General features: G+C 40.6%; 1 protein-coding gene across 2 annotated transcripts in view; it reads left to right on the top strand.

Moving 5' to 3' along the window:
- Positions 1-17998, top strand: part of LOC138245589 (uncharacterized) — a 1324589-nt gene that overhangs the window by 458291 nt on the left and 848300 nt on the right. For both annotated transcript variants that reach the window (XM_069199313.1, XM_069199321.1), the window contains one exon: positions 16490-16638. In XM_069199313.1, coding sequence (XP_069055414.1) covers positions 16490-16638 — 149 coding nt within the window. The remainder of the gene's footprint in view (positions 1-16489; positions 16639-17998) is intronic.

The following is a 17998-nucleotide window of genomic DNA, read 5'->3' as shown; positions in this document are numbered from 1 at the left end:
CCGCACAGCGGTCAAATGACCGCGGCGGTGATTCCAACTTTCCCGCTGGGCCGGCGGGCGATCTCAATAAGATCGCCCGCCGGCCCAGCGGGAAAGCCCCTGCAAAGAGGAAGCCGGCTCCGAATGGAGCCGGCGGATTTGCAGGGGTGCGACGGGTGCCACTGCAGAGCAAAGCAGACACTGAAAATCATTATGGGGCCCTGTTAGGGGGCCCCTGCACTGCCCATGCCAATGGCATGGGCAGTGCAGGGGCCCCCAGGGGCCCCACGACACCCGTTCCCGCCATCCTGTTCCTGGCGGTAAAAACCGCCAGGAACAGGATGGCGGGAAGGGGGTCGGAATCCCCATGGCAGCGCTGGAGGATTCCCTGGGCCAGGGGAAAACCGGCGGGAAACCGCCGGTTCCCCTTTTCTGACCGCAGCTTTACCGCCGCGGTCAGAATGGCCCAGGAAGCACCGCCAGCCTGTTGGTGGTGCTTCCGTGGTCGTTGACCCTGGCGGTCGGTGACCGCCAGGGTCAGAATGACCCCCAGTGTGTCTGATTTTTCTACGTATCATCCCTGGGCCGTCAATTTTTCATCGACCCCGCATCGCAGTAAAGAACCGAGGCCGCATGTCCAGAAATCGAGCATCGTTTTTCCTGCAAGGAAAGAACCGACGCATCACTTCCCCTGCCAATAAGGAACTGACACATTGTTTCACCTGAAAAAGAAAGAATCAATGCATTACCCCCTGTGCTGTAAGGAACCAACACATTGCTTTGCTTTTCAAGCACCTCACCTTCCATGTGGCCCACATTTTCTTTTTCTGATGCATCCCAGGTACTTTGTGCTAAAGAGATACACCCATTGATTCCTATGGATTAAGACTTGCTTAAACTTTTAAAAAGTGAGATCTTGACTTTCGTTATGTTGGATTTTTGTTGTTTTGGTCCTGTTTACTCAGATAAATATTGGCTATTTTTTTAAACTGCTGTTGAGTTTTTTTGTAGTGTTTTAACTGTTTTACTGCTTATGTATATACAAGTACTTTACACATTGCCTCTGAGATATGCCTGACTGTTTGAGCCAAGCTACCAAGGGGTGAGTACAGGTTAGTTTAGCTGTGTGGTTCCCTTACCCTGACTAGAGTGAGGGTCCCTACTTGAACAGGGTGCAAACAACTGCCAACTAGAGACCCCATTCTAACCCCCACGTATTGAGATGAAGACAGTTTATCCAAAGGGAAGGGACTAATCTGCAGAGAGTCTCATTGAATAAGTGCAATCCCACCACCCTCACTCTGAGTGCAGTCTAGACGTTTGATGGTGAAGTTAGAGGGTACAACGATGTCCAAAAGGGAGGTGGAAGAGTGATTTAACCACATTTCAGTTAGGAATATCATGTCTAGCTCATGGAATAGTATAGCCACAGCTATGTCTGTGGCATGTTTGCTGCTGATCTGTAGTTGTGTAACATGACTTTCAGTGCCATCTCTGGCTATAGGAGTGTAGTTGCATGGTCTCGGATAAGTAGGATTGGAATCAGGTTATGATCATTTATCTGTGTCACTTTGAGGTGTGGCCTTGGTAGGTTGGAGCTAGGGATGATGGGTATACCATAAGTCGGCACTGTGGAGGTCTTTGATTCTTCCTTGTATGACTGAAGCAGGGCTCAATGTCCGATGTGGATAGCTGATTGTGTGATCTCTTGAGTCAGTGGTTCCTGTTTGGTGTTGGTTTTGATAGCCATGGTTGAAAGGGAGAGCCATGTTGTATTGGACTGGTGTCTTTGGGAATGGGTGATAGTGCACGGTATGAGTACATCTTTATTTCTTGTAGTGTTGTAAGTTAAAGTAGGGCAGTTCCCATGAGTTGCCTCATCAGGTTGTATTGTCTGACTGGTGATCTGCTCTGGTTGTGTGGGTGTTGGACCTTCTTTTGTCTAAACAGAATTCTCTGAGGTGACTGTCTGGTGAGTGAGCATTCATGAGTATATTGCCATTCCTCTAGATTGATTTTTCTGCCTCTACGTTAAAACAAGGGGGAAGGGGAGCTGGATAGTTTTAGACTACAGTATATTTTTGTGGAGGTTGCGATATCCAAAAGTGTGTTAATTGACTCTTCAGCGGGCTATGTGGCGTGAGCAAATTATAAAGCCAGATTTTAGGGCTCCTTTCTTCCTACAGAAATATGTGGTCGAGGTTGGTAATTTCTAGGGACACTCAGTGTCTTTTAGTAGCCTGTGCTTGAACTTCTCTGCAGCATTTTTAGACAGGTCTTGAGGATAGTTAATTTTGGAGGGGATGGGGCTGGTTCTGCTTAGTCATGATTGAGGTCTAAGGTGCAAGTGTTGAGCAGAAATATGAATGCTATCTGGTCTAGAATGTGCGTGAGATCCCAGCTAGAATAGAAGTAGCTTTTGACAGAGAAACACTCTCTCCTGCTTGTATTTGTTCTGGCTAATGAGGTATGCTCCTTACGTTCGCACTCAGCTGATTAACAACTCTTGCATCAGATATGTAGATTCTGCTGTCAATTTAAGATGTCATTGTTTGGATGTTGGAGCCTTCGTACTGTCCATTTCTTTGGTGGGTTGTGTGCACGTCATTAAACACATGAAGTTATTATACCTTTCTGTCTACGTGGAAACAGAAGAGATTACTGGAGGGCTCTAGGCCAGCGGGTCCTAATTTGTAACCCAAGCCCTAGTCCTGATTATGCAGCACATGATACAGGAATCTTGAAAGTACAACACTTCAATATTTTTAAGCATCCATAGAAACTGTGAGAGTGTGAAAAAGTGGATTTGCGCTCAACACAACATTTTTAGAGGGGAAAATGTTTTCTTTATTGCACCTGAGACCAGACTAGGTGCAATAAAACCTGCATCCTTGGATAAATTGCAGGAGGTAAACATGTGGGGGTAAATATGAACAATAAATATTAGGACATGTAGATAGATTTTGGTGCAATAATAAACAAAATCTGCATCTTATTCTATATTTTAGAGAACAAATATGTAATTTATCGCACCCAATAAAGTAAGGTTAAGGAATGGATTGCTTCTTTCCTGAATCATTGGATTCATCTGAGGATTTCCATGCCTCTGAGACATTGTTTTTTTCTTTGCAGAGACCAAATTCAGGTTGTAACTCTTTTTGACATCTGTGATGCTGCCACTTGAAAATATTCAAGTTTTTCCTCACTATACATTGATAGCCAGAGTTCTCAGCCTTTGCTTGTAAACACTGCAGATGAACAATAGCTAAAAGGGAGATTACATTGTGTGTCCATTGTGTAAGTAAAATGAGTTAAAGTAGCTGTATGTTTCTGTGTATATTTTATTGAACAAGAAGCATTGTTCAGACATCCTGTACAGAGCTGACCCTCTTAGCCCCATTGAACACAATGCCTAGAAAAGGTATATAAGATATTGGTCTAGGGTTGGGTTGGACACACATACTGGTTGCTAAAGGGACTGCTGAACCATGGAGTTCCAACTTCAAATCTGAAGGCATGGTAAGGTATGGGGGAGGCAATACATTACATGGCATATTAGCCTTTTGTTTAAAACTTATCCAGCTATGCTGTTAGATGGTTGTACAAACAGCTTAGGTGACATATGAAAACACACAGTTTGGAATGAAAAGCCCATCCATTAAGAGATGTAAAGTCCTGAATATCTTGAAGTTTTATTTTATTGAAATCCTTTATTTCATTGACACAGCAAACACAACAGCCAACGTGTTTCGTTCAAATGATTTGAACTTCCTCAAGGCTGTAAACAATACATATAAAAACACAAAAAATGTAAACACATTCAGAATTCATTGTTTTAGCAAATCATATTTAGGAAGAAAGCAATCCAAAAACCCACACCAACCACACTACATCACCATTAAAACATTTTTAAAAGATGTTTTTTAACATTGATTTTACCAAAGGATGGCCTCAACATCCACCACCCAGGATTTAATAATTCCTCAACCAATCGTGATACTGGACAGACTCATCAAAATTGAAGCAGTACCACAGTAATAAAGAGCCCAGTAACAAAACTGAGGGACTGGATCAAATGCATATCTACAAATGATCTAATTAAACATAGATGTCACATCCAACCACCCCCTTTTCAAAGACAGACCAATTAATGGTTCATATGTTGCCATAATAATGAAAAACCCAATAACCCAAGTGAAGGACTGAATTGACAGCAAGTCTTCCTAGGACCCTATTACGTGGAAGTTACAACCATACGACCCCCAATCCAAACACAGACCAACTAATAATGCACATATTGTTAAGCTGTAACATAGTAATAAAAAGTATGAAAATGCATCCTTTCTGAGAAATAGGATCATATTAGACCCCAAACACTAATATAAACAACATACCTCTTAGCAGAAAAACATATGTAACATGTTACCATAATCCAGATTAATGAGCCAAATTGCTGCACCAGTCATAGTCAACTGGGACAGTCATCCGAAAGCCACAAAAAGGGGGGAATTTCACCCCACTATAGACACCTATAGGTAATAAAATATAATTTTACTTCATTCACACGTATTGCATCTCGTTTGAATTAATGCACAACAGAAAGAAGCTTTACCCAATGATGATCGCAAGCTAATGTGTCACAAACCCGATATTTGAACCAGACTCCCCGTTATACACCATATTGCATCCAATTTAATCAAAGAATCATCTTTCATTTAAATGCTGTGATGTTAGAAAACCAAAAAACATCAATCACCACAAAAGCAAACGTTGTACTCAAAGGATGTATGACGGAACAACGCATGCTTTTACCATGCACACCTTTACAACACGGTCAGTACAACGTATGCGTCATTACCACGCATGCATTTACAATGAAAGTTTTTACCACTCATATCCCTTTACCATGAACATTTCACTGTAAACACATGGTTGGTAAAGGCATATACATTGTAAAAAGTATAACCTATATATATATATATATATATGCACATATATATTTAGATGTATATATATGCACATATATATTTAGATGTATAAATATATTTGGATATGTGTGTGTGTTTATGTGTGTATATATATATATATATATATATATATATATATATATATATATACAAACCCATTCCTTAAACTCCAACAGGAATGATCGCACTCCAAAGTCTCTTATTGCCGATAATCTTTTATTGGCTCATTTCACATCGAATTTCAACACAAACGCTACCTGCCCAACGCATTTTGGTCTTGCCGACCTTGATCACGGGCACTTCCGGTAAGAGGCTCATACTTCCGAATTTATGCCATTTGAACTGATAGTTAAACAAAACCCACTTAAACTATGTATCCTCATTGCAAATATTTAAAAGTTCCATTCTAAGCTATTAGAGCTTGCGCTTAATCCCTAAAAGAAGCTCAAATATTGCAATGAAGACACTATGCTCATATTATAGCATTGTGGGAGTTGTAGTTCACATTAGTCCAAAATGATATATATCAAAATAGCAAACTGACACAGATTGATACATCTGGTCAATATGATATTTATCTCTATGTTATACCGCCTAATCAGCATTATGAGCCTAAAAAAAAACCATTTAAAAAACTTTCAGTTATCAAAGCAAACAAACAATAGGCTACAACAGATTCAATGTTACACATATAACCATTCTGATATTGGCAATGGCAAAATCAAAATCATTATAAATGAACAAATAATTCCAAATCCTGATTCATCGCCAAAGGGGACAAAGTTCGCGTCACCAAAATGTGCCTCGACTCAAGTTGTCGCAATTTCCTCTCTCTGTCTCCACCTCGTTCATTAGCAGGGACATGATCAATCACATAATAAGTCATGTTTTCCCATTGACTATCATGTGCTAGTTCCATATGTTTTGCTGTGGCATAGCTTCTATCCATATTTGTAATTGCTCTGATATGTTCTAATATCCGTTTTTTTGTTTCACATATGGTACTCCCAACATATTTCAGACCACAAGGGCATTCCCAAACATAAATTGTAAAACGACTTTTACAAGTTATATGTTGTTTAATGCTTCTGATATCTCCATTGCCTGTGATATATTATTTAGTGTTTTTAGCAATTCTGCACGCTTTGCAAGTGCCACATTTCCAAAAACCTGGTTTTTGAAGCCAATTGAGCTTTTCCGAGAACTAAAATGGCTTTGTGTCAATTTGTCCCGCAAATTTGGCGCCCTTCTGAACGTCATTTTAGGATGGTCGCCCATAATCTCACTGACTGTTGAATCCAGTTCGAGAAGGGGCCAATGTTTAGTTAAGATCTTCCGTAGCTGCGCAGTATTATTGGAATATGTCGTAATGAATTGTATTTGCACCCCCGATTTATTTTTGAGCCGGACCGATGTTTTATGAATCAAATCACTTCTTGAAATCTCACCAGCTCGCTGTTTGGCTTTTTGGATGTATTTCCTAGGATATTGTCTATTAATGAATTTTTCCTCTGAGGCTTTCAAATATTTGTCATATTCCGCAGATTCCGAACATATTCTTTTTCTCCATACAGTGTATATATATATATATATATATATATATATATATATATAATAACCTTGCCACCCGAAACCAAAAACCCATACCCAACCTAAAACTACCCTCACCACCCAAAAACCCATACCCACCATAAACCCTAAAAACCCCTTCCCACCCAAATCTCATACCCACCTTAAACCTAAAAAAGTCTTTACCACCCAAAAATCCATACTCACCCTAAAACCTAAAAATTTCCTTACCACCCAAAAACCCATACCCAACCTAAAACCTAAAACACCCGTACCCCCAAAAACCAATACACACCCTAAAATCTAAAAACACCCTTACCACCCACAAACCCATACCCACCCTAAAACCTAAAAAACCCTTACCACACAAAAACCCAAACCCACCCTAAATTCTGAAAATGGCCTTACCATCCAATACTCCATACCAAACCTAATAATACCCTCACCACCCAAAAACCCATATCAGCCCTAAAACCACACAAAAAACCCATACCCACCCTAAATTCTAAAAATTTCCTTACCATCCAATACCCCATACCAAACCTAATAATACCCTCACCACCCAAAACCCCAAATCCACCCTAAAACCTACAAATGTCCTTATCACCGCAAAACCTATACCCACCCTAAAAACTAGAGAGTTTTAAGTCTGTGTATATACACTCAAAATACTTATCTGTACTTACCTGCAAAACCTTTAGCATGCATACACCCTTACCATTCATGCCTTTACAAAATAAAAAAAATAATACTTACCTTTAAAACCTTTAACACGCATATGCCTTTACTATTCATGCCTTTACAAAATAATAAAAATAATACTTACTTTTAAAACCTTTAACACGCATTTGCCTTTACCATTCATGCCTCTAGAACAAAATTCATTGTAATGACAATGGTGTCAGTGGCCTTGTTTCTCAAGCCTGTGTTACTAACAGAAGTGAGCAAACTGTTACTAACAGATTGCGGTTCCACACTTTCCTTCCTTTCTCTTTTCCTATCTGTGTTAATACTCACATTATCATACCTTTTGGCAAATACAACCCTCTCTCTAATCCCAGTCATCCAGTCTGATTTTTTTTCTGTTTTTTCTGTTTAAGGTATTGTTAATAATTCTCAATAATCTAATTTAAGATTTCATAATTTTTATCAGTTAAATCCTTACAATTCAATGCATCAATTTCCTTTTTTAGGGTTTCTAGTTCCGATTTTAATTTTATCAATGTATGCATCATTATAAAGGATGCATCCTATAAATTACCTCCCAATCACACAAGTCCTCATCAAGGTCTTCAAATGTGGGAATGCTCTTGCTTTTTCAAGCGTTCTGGTCTCCGAACTTTGAATTGCAGTCCCTCCTTATGTGAATCTTTCGTTGAAGGTGTCAATGTGGTAGAACCTTTTCTAAACAAATCTTGAGCCAATTCCTTTCTCTCCTATCATCAATCTTCGACAGCTTTATTTAGCGGCCTAACCAAATAGGTTCAATAGTCCTGGATAGGGAGTGCAATACTGTCCACAAGATATAAGAGAAACTACAACAGCAGACACTCCAAATTTGCTCCTCTCACACAGTTCTGCGAGTAAGGTGTCAGTGCACTTCTTCCTCAGCAGCAGCCGTAGATTGATGCTGCTGTTTTAACAGAGAACAAATGAAAACACAAAGTGGCACCTACTCATTGAGAGATCTAAAGTCCTGAATATCTTGAAGTTTTATTTTATTAAAATCCTTTTTTATTGGCACAGCAAATCCTTTTTTATTGGCACCGGCCAGAGTGTTTTGTTCAAATGACTTGAACTTCCTCAGGGCTGTAAACAATACATATACAAACACAAAGAAATTAAAACACTTTCAGAATCCATTGCTTTAGCAAGTCATATGACATTTAAGAAGAAAGCAATCCAAAAACCCACACCAACCACACTATGTCACCATTAAAAACAGTTTTAAAATAAGTTTTCAAACATTGATTCCACCAAAGGATGGCCTCAACATCCACCACCCAGGATTTCCTAATTCCTCAACCAATCATGATACTGGAAAGACTCATCAAATAGAAGCAATACCACAGAAATAAAGAGGCAGGGTATGGAGCCAAATATTTCAAAAGTATTAGGGTTGGGCAAACTTAAACAGGAAAAACAAAACACACCTAGATGGCATAGTGAACAAAAGTGACACTGACCATACACAGAATTTGTTAACAATATTGACACCATGTCTTTATTATCAACATTGACACCTGCACTTAATGTTGGTTCTAGATCCATTTTAGTGGTTCACACATCCCATTTAGTGCTCACTTGGTAGGCTTCCCCAAATGTTAATTATCCTGGACTGGTAGCAACAAAGTTGTAATTTACTGATTATGTTTGGCATGTAGATGTGATTAATACTAACACTGGCCCTCTCCTCAACATGACTAATAAAAGGTGACTAAATACTTTGAGATTTGTCCGTACTGTTGTTTATTATGGCAGTCAGGTTTTCCATAGAGTAAATTATCCATAATGTGAACCATCAAATGCCTGTTGGACGGAGATCTGGGAGTTTCCAGAACTATGCTATAGATAGTGTAGTTGTTGATACCTTTTGTGTCAGTAGGTTCCCCATGGGATTTGTGGTGAGATATTGTTTTTCATCTCCTTTACTACCAAGCAGCACTGGTAATAGTTCTAGAGGTGTTTGTAGGATGCCTCATATTCTTTTGAGTTATTGTTGCCCACTTATCTTTCACCTTGGGACATAACCACCACATTTGAAACATTGTGCTTCCCTCACCAGCTTCTCTGTCAGCGTCTATCCAAACAGGGCCCCCAACCTCACTAGAGGTATCATCTCATAACAACTTTGTATGAACTTCTTTTGAATTGAGTGCAGATGGATGATTTGGAAGCCCTTTTCCATATGATGTCCCTTTGCTCATAATGGTAAAATCTAATTTTAAGTAACAATTCTGAAATTGCTGCGTTTAGACAGTTGACATTTTCTTGTTCTAAACATTTGGTGCCTGCAGTCTGTGTCCTGGGTCACATGACTGTGAGTAGCTTGGCAGTTGGCCTTTGTGTATTCCTCCCAGAGAGTCAGACAATGGCAACTAGATGTTGCAGTATGGGCCATCCTGCCAGGATGGGTGGGCGGAAGCTGTTCCCTGCCCCAGTTACATTTCAAAGGACTGCCCCAGCACACTCCCAAAGGAACTAGACATCAGTTGTTTGTTACCCTAGACTACTTGGAGCCTGGGCAGGGAAAGGAAGGAACTTCCCAGAACTAGATGTGTGGATAGCCTAGAGGTTTCCCTCACTTCAAAGGCTGCCACAAGTATAAATATTTGATGTCGGACCAAATCTTCTGTATACTCCTGGACCTGTGGACTACACAAGAAGGCCTGCCCTATTGCTTGAGGCCTGCCTTGTTCTTCAGAGGATTTCCCAGCTTCTACCAGAGGACTGCTCTGCAGCTTGAGGCCTGCTTTGTTCTCGATTGGGCTGCACTGTTGCTTGAGGCCTGCCCTGCTTGCTGTAAAGGAAGACTGGACCTGCTCCCTTCATAGCAGGCTACCCTGAGTGACTCCAAGGGCCAGTGGGCGAACCTCGTGTTCTGAGCTACAGGGACACATCAAGCTCAAGAGGCCTCCCTGCAACAGCCTATCTGACCTGCTGCAACTGGACTTGTCTGAACCCTGCTGGCCTCTGCTAGAGTGAGCCACTGATCCCCCAAGAGGTGCCTCCCCAGGTGCTCGGCTGGCATCAGAGTGCACTCCTCTGTGGAGAAAGGAGAAACACTGACGTTTTGGGCTCTGTGTAATCGCGAATGGGCCTGTTCCTGACTAAGACTCTGCTGCCTGTGATGACCGCCAAGGCGAAGCCCCAGTGAACCCGACACTTCACACTACAGCAGCCACCAAGGACAACCAGCAATGTGAGATCTGCCCCTCATGCTACAGTAATGCAAGCCTGCAGTGACCGTCAACACAAAGCACCAGCAACACCATCATGACACCCAACCAGATCTTCTGGCTTCAATGATGACCATTTGTGATGCCAGGCCTGCTCTTCACGCTACAGTAACAATCATCAGCAACGCTGTCTTTGTGACCTGCACTGTTACCCGACTTCTTTGCACCAGACTTTAAGAAGGTACGTTTTTCAGTGGAACTGACATGGTCCCATTATTCAGCCTCCACTGTATTGTCGTCAGACTGAAGTTGCGACTTTCTCCTGGTTTAGCATTACCAGATGACCGCGAGTGGGGCTTTGTGGTTTTAGGAGCTAAATTTACCAAATAATTTGAAATTGCAAATCTCCAGTTCTACTGATTGGAGTTCTGTCATTTGGTATCATTTTATTTATCAAAATGCATCCTAATTTTCTAAACTGGTGTAGAATTTTTCTTGTGTTGTGTTACTGTTTGAGTGGTGCATAAACACTTCACACATTGCCTGTAAGTTAAGTCTGACTGCTTTTGTGCCAAACTAGTAGAGGGTTAAGCATAGGTTAATTTAGTGACTTTTGTGGTTCACCCTGACAAGGACTGTGGTTGCTGCTTGAGAAGGGTTTTCACCCACCTCAACCAATACCCCAATTTCTTATTGTCGGGCTCCCACTTGATTTTGTATCCATGTTTTGCGGGTGACAAGAAAATATTTAGTGCAGTGTAGAGCTTGGTTATGCCTCTCTGTACAGATGTTTGGTAAAAGAAAGCCTCTAAGGTTGTTGGGTCTCTGCCACTTTCTCTTTCTGATTCCCAGTTTTGTAGAAATATAAGAAATTAATAAATCTTCTTTGTCAGAGGTAGGATGAATTCTTTGACACAAGCCTCATCAAATTGGATTACACCATTTTTAAAGAGATCGTTTGGGTGGTAAGTTCTAATTCCATGACCTAAATCTTGGACATGTCAGGTGAGGTGGGAAATTGGAATTAAATTAAAAGGTGTCATAGGCTAGGGGATGCTGTAACATTACCTTTATAAGTAATTTCCTCCCAATGTTCCAGTAATGTAGTAAGAAAAACAGGAGTTCCTCTATTCATAAGGCAGTGCTGTGGTGCTATCCTTAAAAGATAATGGAATGGGATGTTCATGTTGTTCCAACTGTTTTGTATTTGAGTCTGCTGCCCATTCTAGTGCTGGTGTTATTTGTGCCCCTCTGATGTAATGTTTGACAATTGGGAACCACACACCTCCCTCTGTTTTTGGCTTCATTAACATTGATTTGGCAATTCTTGGAGTTTAATTTGCCCATGCAAAAGGTAGAAGTATTTTAGTTTTGCATTCTCTTAAAACTATGTTTAGATGGCATTCACCATTTCCAGGTGGAACTCTCTGCTGAGTAGTAGGATTTATAAGTTTCCACCATTTATATGAGGTGGTGAGGGTTCTTAAGCACTTGAAGTTACAACCTTAAAGTGAATACTAATAACTTTAACATTGGATTTCTTAATTAATCTTATAAGCACTGATCCCCGTGGCGGAAGCAGAGAGCTATGCATCCACAGTAGGAATTTTATAATGGCAACGTATAGGGATGCAGTATTTACCTGACCTAAATGACACACCTGACAAATGCTAATGCTACAAGCATGTAATTACATTTTAGGCCCTAGGCTGTCATTGCTGTCTTTCCCTTGGACTGTAATACTTTGCTCACTGACTGAGACCTGTTATAGGCATTATGGTGCAGCCTACACCTCTCAAGAGGAAAAGGAATTCACTGAGGGTGAGGAGACAGACCTCATAGTGACTTTTGAGGTTGATTTATTTTGGGAACTACATGATCTGCTTCTATATATTGAGCAAAGAAGGCCACCATTTCTTCGTTTGTCTTCTTTCTACTCCCACAGTCATCAGAAAAATAATGTTCTAAGGGCTATTACATTGTTGAATTACTATGTGGACAGAATGAGAATTTCATAGAAATACACATTTCTGTCATTTTTGCAACTTGTTAAGTCTGTTGATTCAGAGGATTGCACTGTGCACTATAGAATGCCACCATAGAGCCAGCAGTCATTTGCTTACGAATACACTACAGGGAGTGCAGAATTATTAGGCAAGTTGTATTTTTGAGGATTAATTTTATTATTGAACAACAACCATGTTCTCAATGAACCCAAAAAACTCATTAATATCAAAGCTGAATATTTTTGGAAGTAGTTTTTAGTTTGTTTTTAGTTTTAGCTATGTTAGGGGGATATCTGTGTGTGCAGGTGACTATCACTGTGCACAATTATTAGGCAACTTAACAAAAAAAAATATATACCCATTTCAATTATTTATTATTACCAGTGAAACCAATATAACATCTCAACATTCACAAATATACATTTCTGACATTCAAAAACAAAACAAAAACAAATCAGTGACCAATATAGCCACCTTTCTTTGCAAGGACACTCAAAAGCCTGCCATCCATGGATTCTGTCAGTGTTTTGATCTGTTCACCATCAACATTGCGTGCAGCAGCAACCACAGCCTCCCAGACACTGTTCAGAGAGGTGTACTGTTTTCCCTCCTTGTAAATCTCACATTTGATGATGGACCACAGGTTCTCAATGGGGTTCAGATCAGGTGAACAAGGAGGCCATGTCATTAGATTTCCTTCTTTTATACCCTTTCTTGCCAGCCACGCTGTGGAGTACTTGTACGCGTGTGATGGAGCATTGTCCTGCATGAAAATCATGTTTTTCTTGAAGGATGCAGACTTCCTCCTGTACCACTGCTTGAAGAAGGTGTCTTCCAGGAACTGGCAGTAGGACTGGGAGTTGAGCTTGACTCCATCCTCAACCCGAAAAGGCCCCACAAGCTCATCTTTGATGATACCAGCCCAAACCAGTACTCCACCTCCACCTTGCTGGCGTCTGAGTCGGACTGGAGCTCTCTGCCCTTTACCAATCCAGCCACGGGCCCATCCATCTGGCCCATCAAGACTCACTCTCATTTCATCAGTCCATAAAACCTTAGAAAAATCAGTCTTGAGATATTTCTTGGCCCAGTCTTGACGTTTCAGCTTGTGTGTCTTGTTCAGTGGTGGTCGTCTTTCAGCCTTTCTTACCTTGGCCATGTCTCTGAGTATTGCACACCTTGTGCTTTTGGGCACTCCAGTGATGTTGCAGCTCTGAAATATGGACAAACTGGTGGCAAGTGGCATCGTGGCAGCTGCACGCTTGACTTTTCTCAGTTCATGGGCAGTTATTTTGCGCCTTGGTTTTTCCACACGCTTCTTGCGACCCTGTTGACTATTTTGAATGAAACGCTTGATTGTTCGATGATCACGCTTCAGAAGCTTTGCAATTTTAAGAGTGCTGCATCCCTCTGCAAGATATCTCACTATTTTTGACTTTTCTGAGCCTGTCAAGTCCTTCTTTTGACCCATTTTGCCAAAGGAAAGGAAGTTGCCTAATAATTATGCACACCTGATATAGGGTGTTGATGTCATTAGACCACACCCCTTCTCATTACAGAGATGCACATCACCTAATATGCTTAATTGGTAGTAGGCTTTCGAGCCTATACAGCTTGGAGTAAGACAACATGCATAAAGAGGATGATGTGGTCAAAATACTCATTTGCCTAATAATTCTGCACTCCCTGTATAAGAGAGAAGGCAATGTCCAGTCATCAAAATATGCAAAGGGGCATCATAGACTTGGTTGAAAAATATTTACAGGGCAGCATTGCTTAGATTCTTACACATACTAAAATAAGAAGTAAGCTAAGCAGAATTGGGGGCTATTTTGATCCAAAGTCACAAAATATCAGAATCTATATGCATTTCATAACGCAAAAGAGTTTGTTTACTGGTGGGTTTTGCAGCATAATACCCGAAACATCCAGACTGTTCTCTCTTAATCCAATCACTTGCTAAAGGAATATGTGGGTAGGGTTTCTACTAAAGTTACCATGGCCAAGTTATGGACACTTTCACTGTTGATGCATGTTGTAAAGCTTTACATCTTTTCAAAGGTGGCATGAGTACGAAATTAATGGAAATATGTAAAAAAACGCATAGCAACACAACTGAATACACAACACTATATTAAGACAAGGAATGTCGATCTATATTAATATTGTCAATATTATACCAATATTGACAATATTGTACAATAACATTGCATCCAACGTGTTACCTACTACTTACTACTGCGTTGTTGCTTTAGGTACATTATTGCCATTCTTACCCTCACATTGTCTGTCTAACCTTTGCCTATTGTATTCTCCTCTTATGCCTACCTATACTTACCTTACAACACTGTGGTTATGTTGATATCACGAATGGATTATTATTAATATTTGATGTACCATATGCTGTTTAGAGGATATATACTGTGCATCTAGAGACAGTAGTCCATCTTTATTATAAAACTGCATATTCAAAAGCAAATATGTCAGTGTAGGCACAATGTAAATCTAAGATCTCAATGATAGGTATCACAGAGAAGAGATTAACAATCACGGCATTAAGCAATCAAGGGCTGCTTATTTTATCAGTTTTGGCATTACATGCATTGCCGGAGGTTTGTCTTGATAAAAGTTTTCAGCTACTGTTCAACATAAGAGAAAAATTTCATTTTTTAGAATTTGCTTGCTAGAAAATGGCAAGAACTCAATAAGTTTTTGAAAAAATATTATGAATGTGTTAAATAGAACTATATTTTACTTCTTTGATAAAAACTACAGTTAAAGGGAAGTGAAGATTGCTGACGTAATAATGGCTTCAGCACAAACCTAAAAGGATGCGCAATTCAAGAGTTATGCTAAAATGTAACCTTACCTCCCACCCCAGTTATCCTCTGTGAATCCTAGCTCCCACCCCCACCATACACCTTTTTAAACAAATGAAGTTCGTTTTTTGGGTTACAGGTTGTGTTCTACCAGTTAGGTAAGATTACCTTTCATTTGTAAGACCTAAATAGTTAATGAGCAGAAGAATGCAGCCCTCACCCATTATTAAACAATTCAGTTACCAAACCTTCACTTTTCAGACAGCAGCAAAATCACGGTGTCGTCCTGACTCATTCTTATCTCGCAGCCCACTACAGACTGCTTCCAACATACAACTGACATAATGTGCAATGTCATTACAACAATAAGAAAATACCCGTATCCACATACTTACTCACGTTGGAGTTCTCATTTAAACCTGCCACAAGTGATGGAGTGGTGGGAGTTAACGTCGAGCCTGGACCACCGGGATGGGAGCGAAGGTTAAGGTTATAGGTCTGAACTTTGGGATGCATTATTTTTTTCTTGTGACCGAACAATTACGAATATACACAACACTGAAATATGTCCACTGGACGCTAATATTTTTACTTACATTTCCCAAGTTTGAAATTTCACCAACCCAAGAAAGGGCAGCGAAAGACAGAAAGGCCACTGTGCCATTCATTTTAGTGGATTTCCGTTCTGCAGGTTCCGACTTATGCATGGAGAGAGTTTCCTATGACAAATTCCACGTTAGTTCAAAAAGTGACATGTTTTTGGACAACGCTTACCAGTTTAGATCAGTTTGACAGACCTACAGCAAATTCAGCAGTGTGAAAGTTTATAGTTTAAACACTGTTTCTTTCCGTTTTAGCTCTCACTGGTCAGGTGAGGTAAAAGTGTTAAAGGGTCCAACAGTGAGGCTTCCTACCTGGTGAGGTGTCCAGCTTAAATCAAAGGAGTCTAATGTACCGCACCTCTGTAAATTAGGAAAAAAGTGTGCGCCGCACCCACATCCAGTTGTTAACATGGAATATAATAAGGCGAGTGACCGTACGTTTTATGTTCTAGTCTGAGTTATAGCTAAATTATTATAAAGAAGGAGGGACTGTCAGTAAAGCAAACACTAGCTCTTTATGTTCATTGAAGATTAAGTTACTTTAATCTTTTGTACAGCTGAATTGCGTGAATTATGTGTTTTGCAAGAATGCAATGTACTTTTGTTAATTGTTTGTAGGAAAATAATACGTTGTAATTGCCTTTTTAGAGACCATTTTGTCATCTGGAACCTTGATACTGGATTTATCAAAGAACGAATAAGGGCGGATTACAAAGACAAGCACTCCTTGCGAAATGACCAAGGTCACCCAATTTCAGGGGTCCAGGCAAGAAGAAGGAAAGCCAAAGACAGTACAGGTACTTGTTCACTACTGGGTAACTGTGCCGCTATCGAAGAGGCTGAGCTTGCCTTGTATCCACTGGCCTTATGCTTTGATCAAATCCAAAGCTACTGTTTGCCCCAACTCACTTTAGAAATATCAATTTCCAACACCTGTGACATATTGCCAATGTCTCCTGGCTCTTTATGTGAAATATATATATATTTATAGTTCTGCATCTTTATATCACTCCTTCACGACACAGCATTAATGCACTTTACATATTTCTAGAATTTGCTAAAGTGTATTGCTAATATGCCAATAGTCACTGCAGAATTGTTCAGATTGGTTCGGCACCAAACCTAGTATAATCTGTTACACTAATGCAGTAGGAACAGCTGACGGTATGAGATTATAACAACTTGGTTTTGTGTTACGTTATGTTATGCTATGCAGTTTAGAAGAGCGCGCTATCACCCAGGTTACCATTTTAGTTAAGATGTTAAGATATTTAGAATAATTGCAGATTAGCTCATTCAGATGACTCATTCAGGTGTAGATGGAAGAGGTGTTTTCAGTAATTCCATAAATGTGAAGAAGGATTATGCTGCTCTTGGATCTGCAGGGAGCTAGTTCCATACAGGTGCTGCTTGCTGGGATGGAGAAGTCCTCTGCATGGTTGAAGACATGTACCCCGGCCCTAAGTGCCCAACTGTACTTTCGTGTTGGCCACAAATGCAGATTCTTTTGTCACAGGTAAACAGGGATCATGGTGCCAAGACAAAGGCCTGCCTCACGGACTACGAGCTTGTTGGACCAGGAGGATACCCAAAGCGCCATGCTCATAGTGGTGGAAGGCTACTGCCTTCACCAGGAGGTACGCAGCGCAAGCGTGGTAGTGGCATCATACTGTGTAGGGAACAGGTCCTTTTCACCATATGTCACTGGAGTGAGACCTACAGCCTCACTTACTTTGTTAAAAGTTCCGCTGCTGCATGCTTAACTTACCCTAGGCCTACTTCAGGTAGATTTAGAGTGCTGCACAGCGAAGGCGTAGTGACTCTGCGCTGGATATACGTGTGCCTGGAAAGAGTACACAGATATAGCAGTACTGTGCAGTGCATGTGAGGATGGGGTATGTGTTGGGTGTATGTATGCCTGTGAGGAATACATTACATGAGAGATGTAGTGCTGTGCACTGCATGCAAGGTGAAGACGTGTGCTTGGTGTATGTGCGCTTCCATGAAGTACAATACTTGAACGATGAAGGGTTGTGCAGAGCACATGGTGAGTGTGTGGGCATGCAGAATGTGTGTTTGCAATTAGCACAACTTGGTACAGTATAGAAAAGCTCACTGCTGAACAGTGCGCACAGACCGAATGTGTACTTGTAATGG

This window comes from Pleurodeles waltl, chromosome 1_2 (assembly GCF_031143425.1).
Source record: "Pleurodeles waltl isolate 20211129_DDA chromosome 1_2, aPleWal1.hap1.20221129, whole genome shotgun sequence".
NCBI lineage: Eukaryota > Metazoa > Chordata > Amphibia > Caudata > Salamandridae > Pleurodeles > Pleurodeles waltl.
Note: the sequence above shows the minus strand (reverse complement) of the source record. Positions and strands in the feature narration are given on the sequence as shown.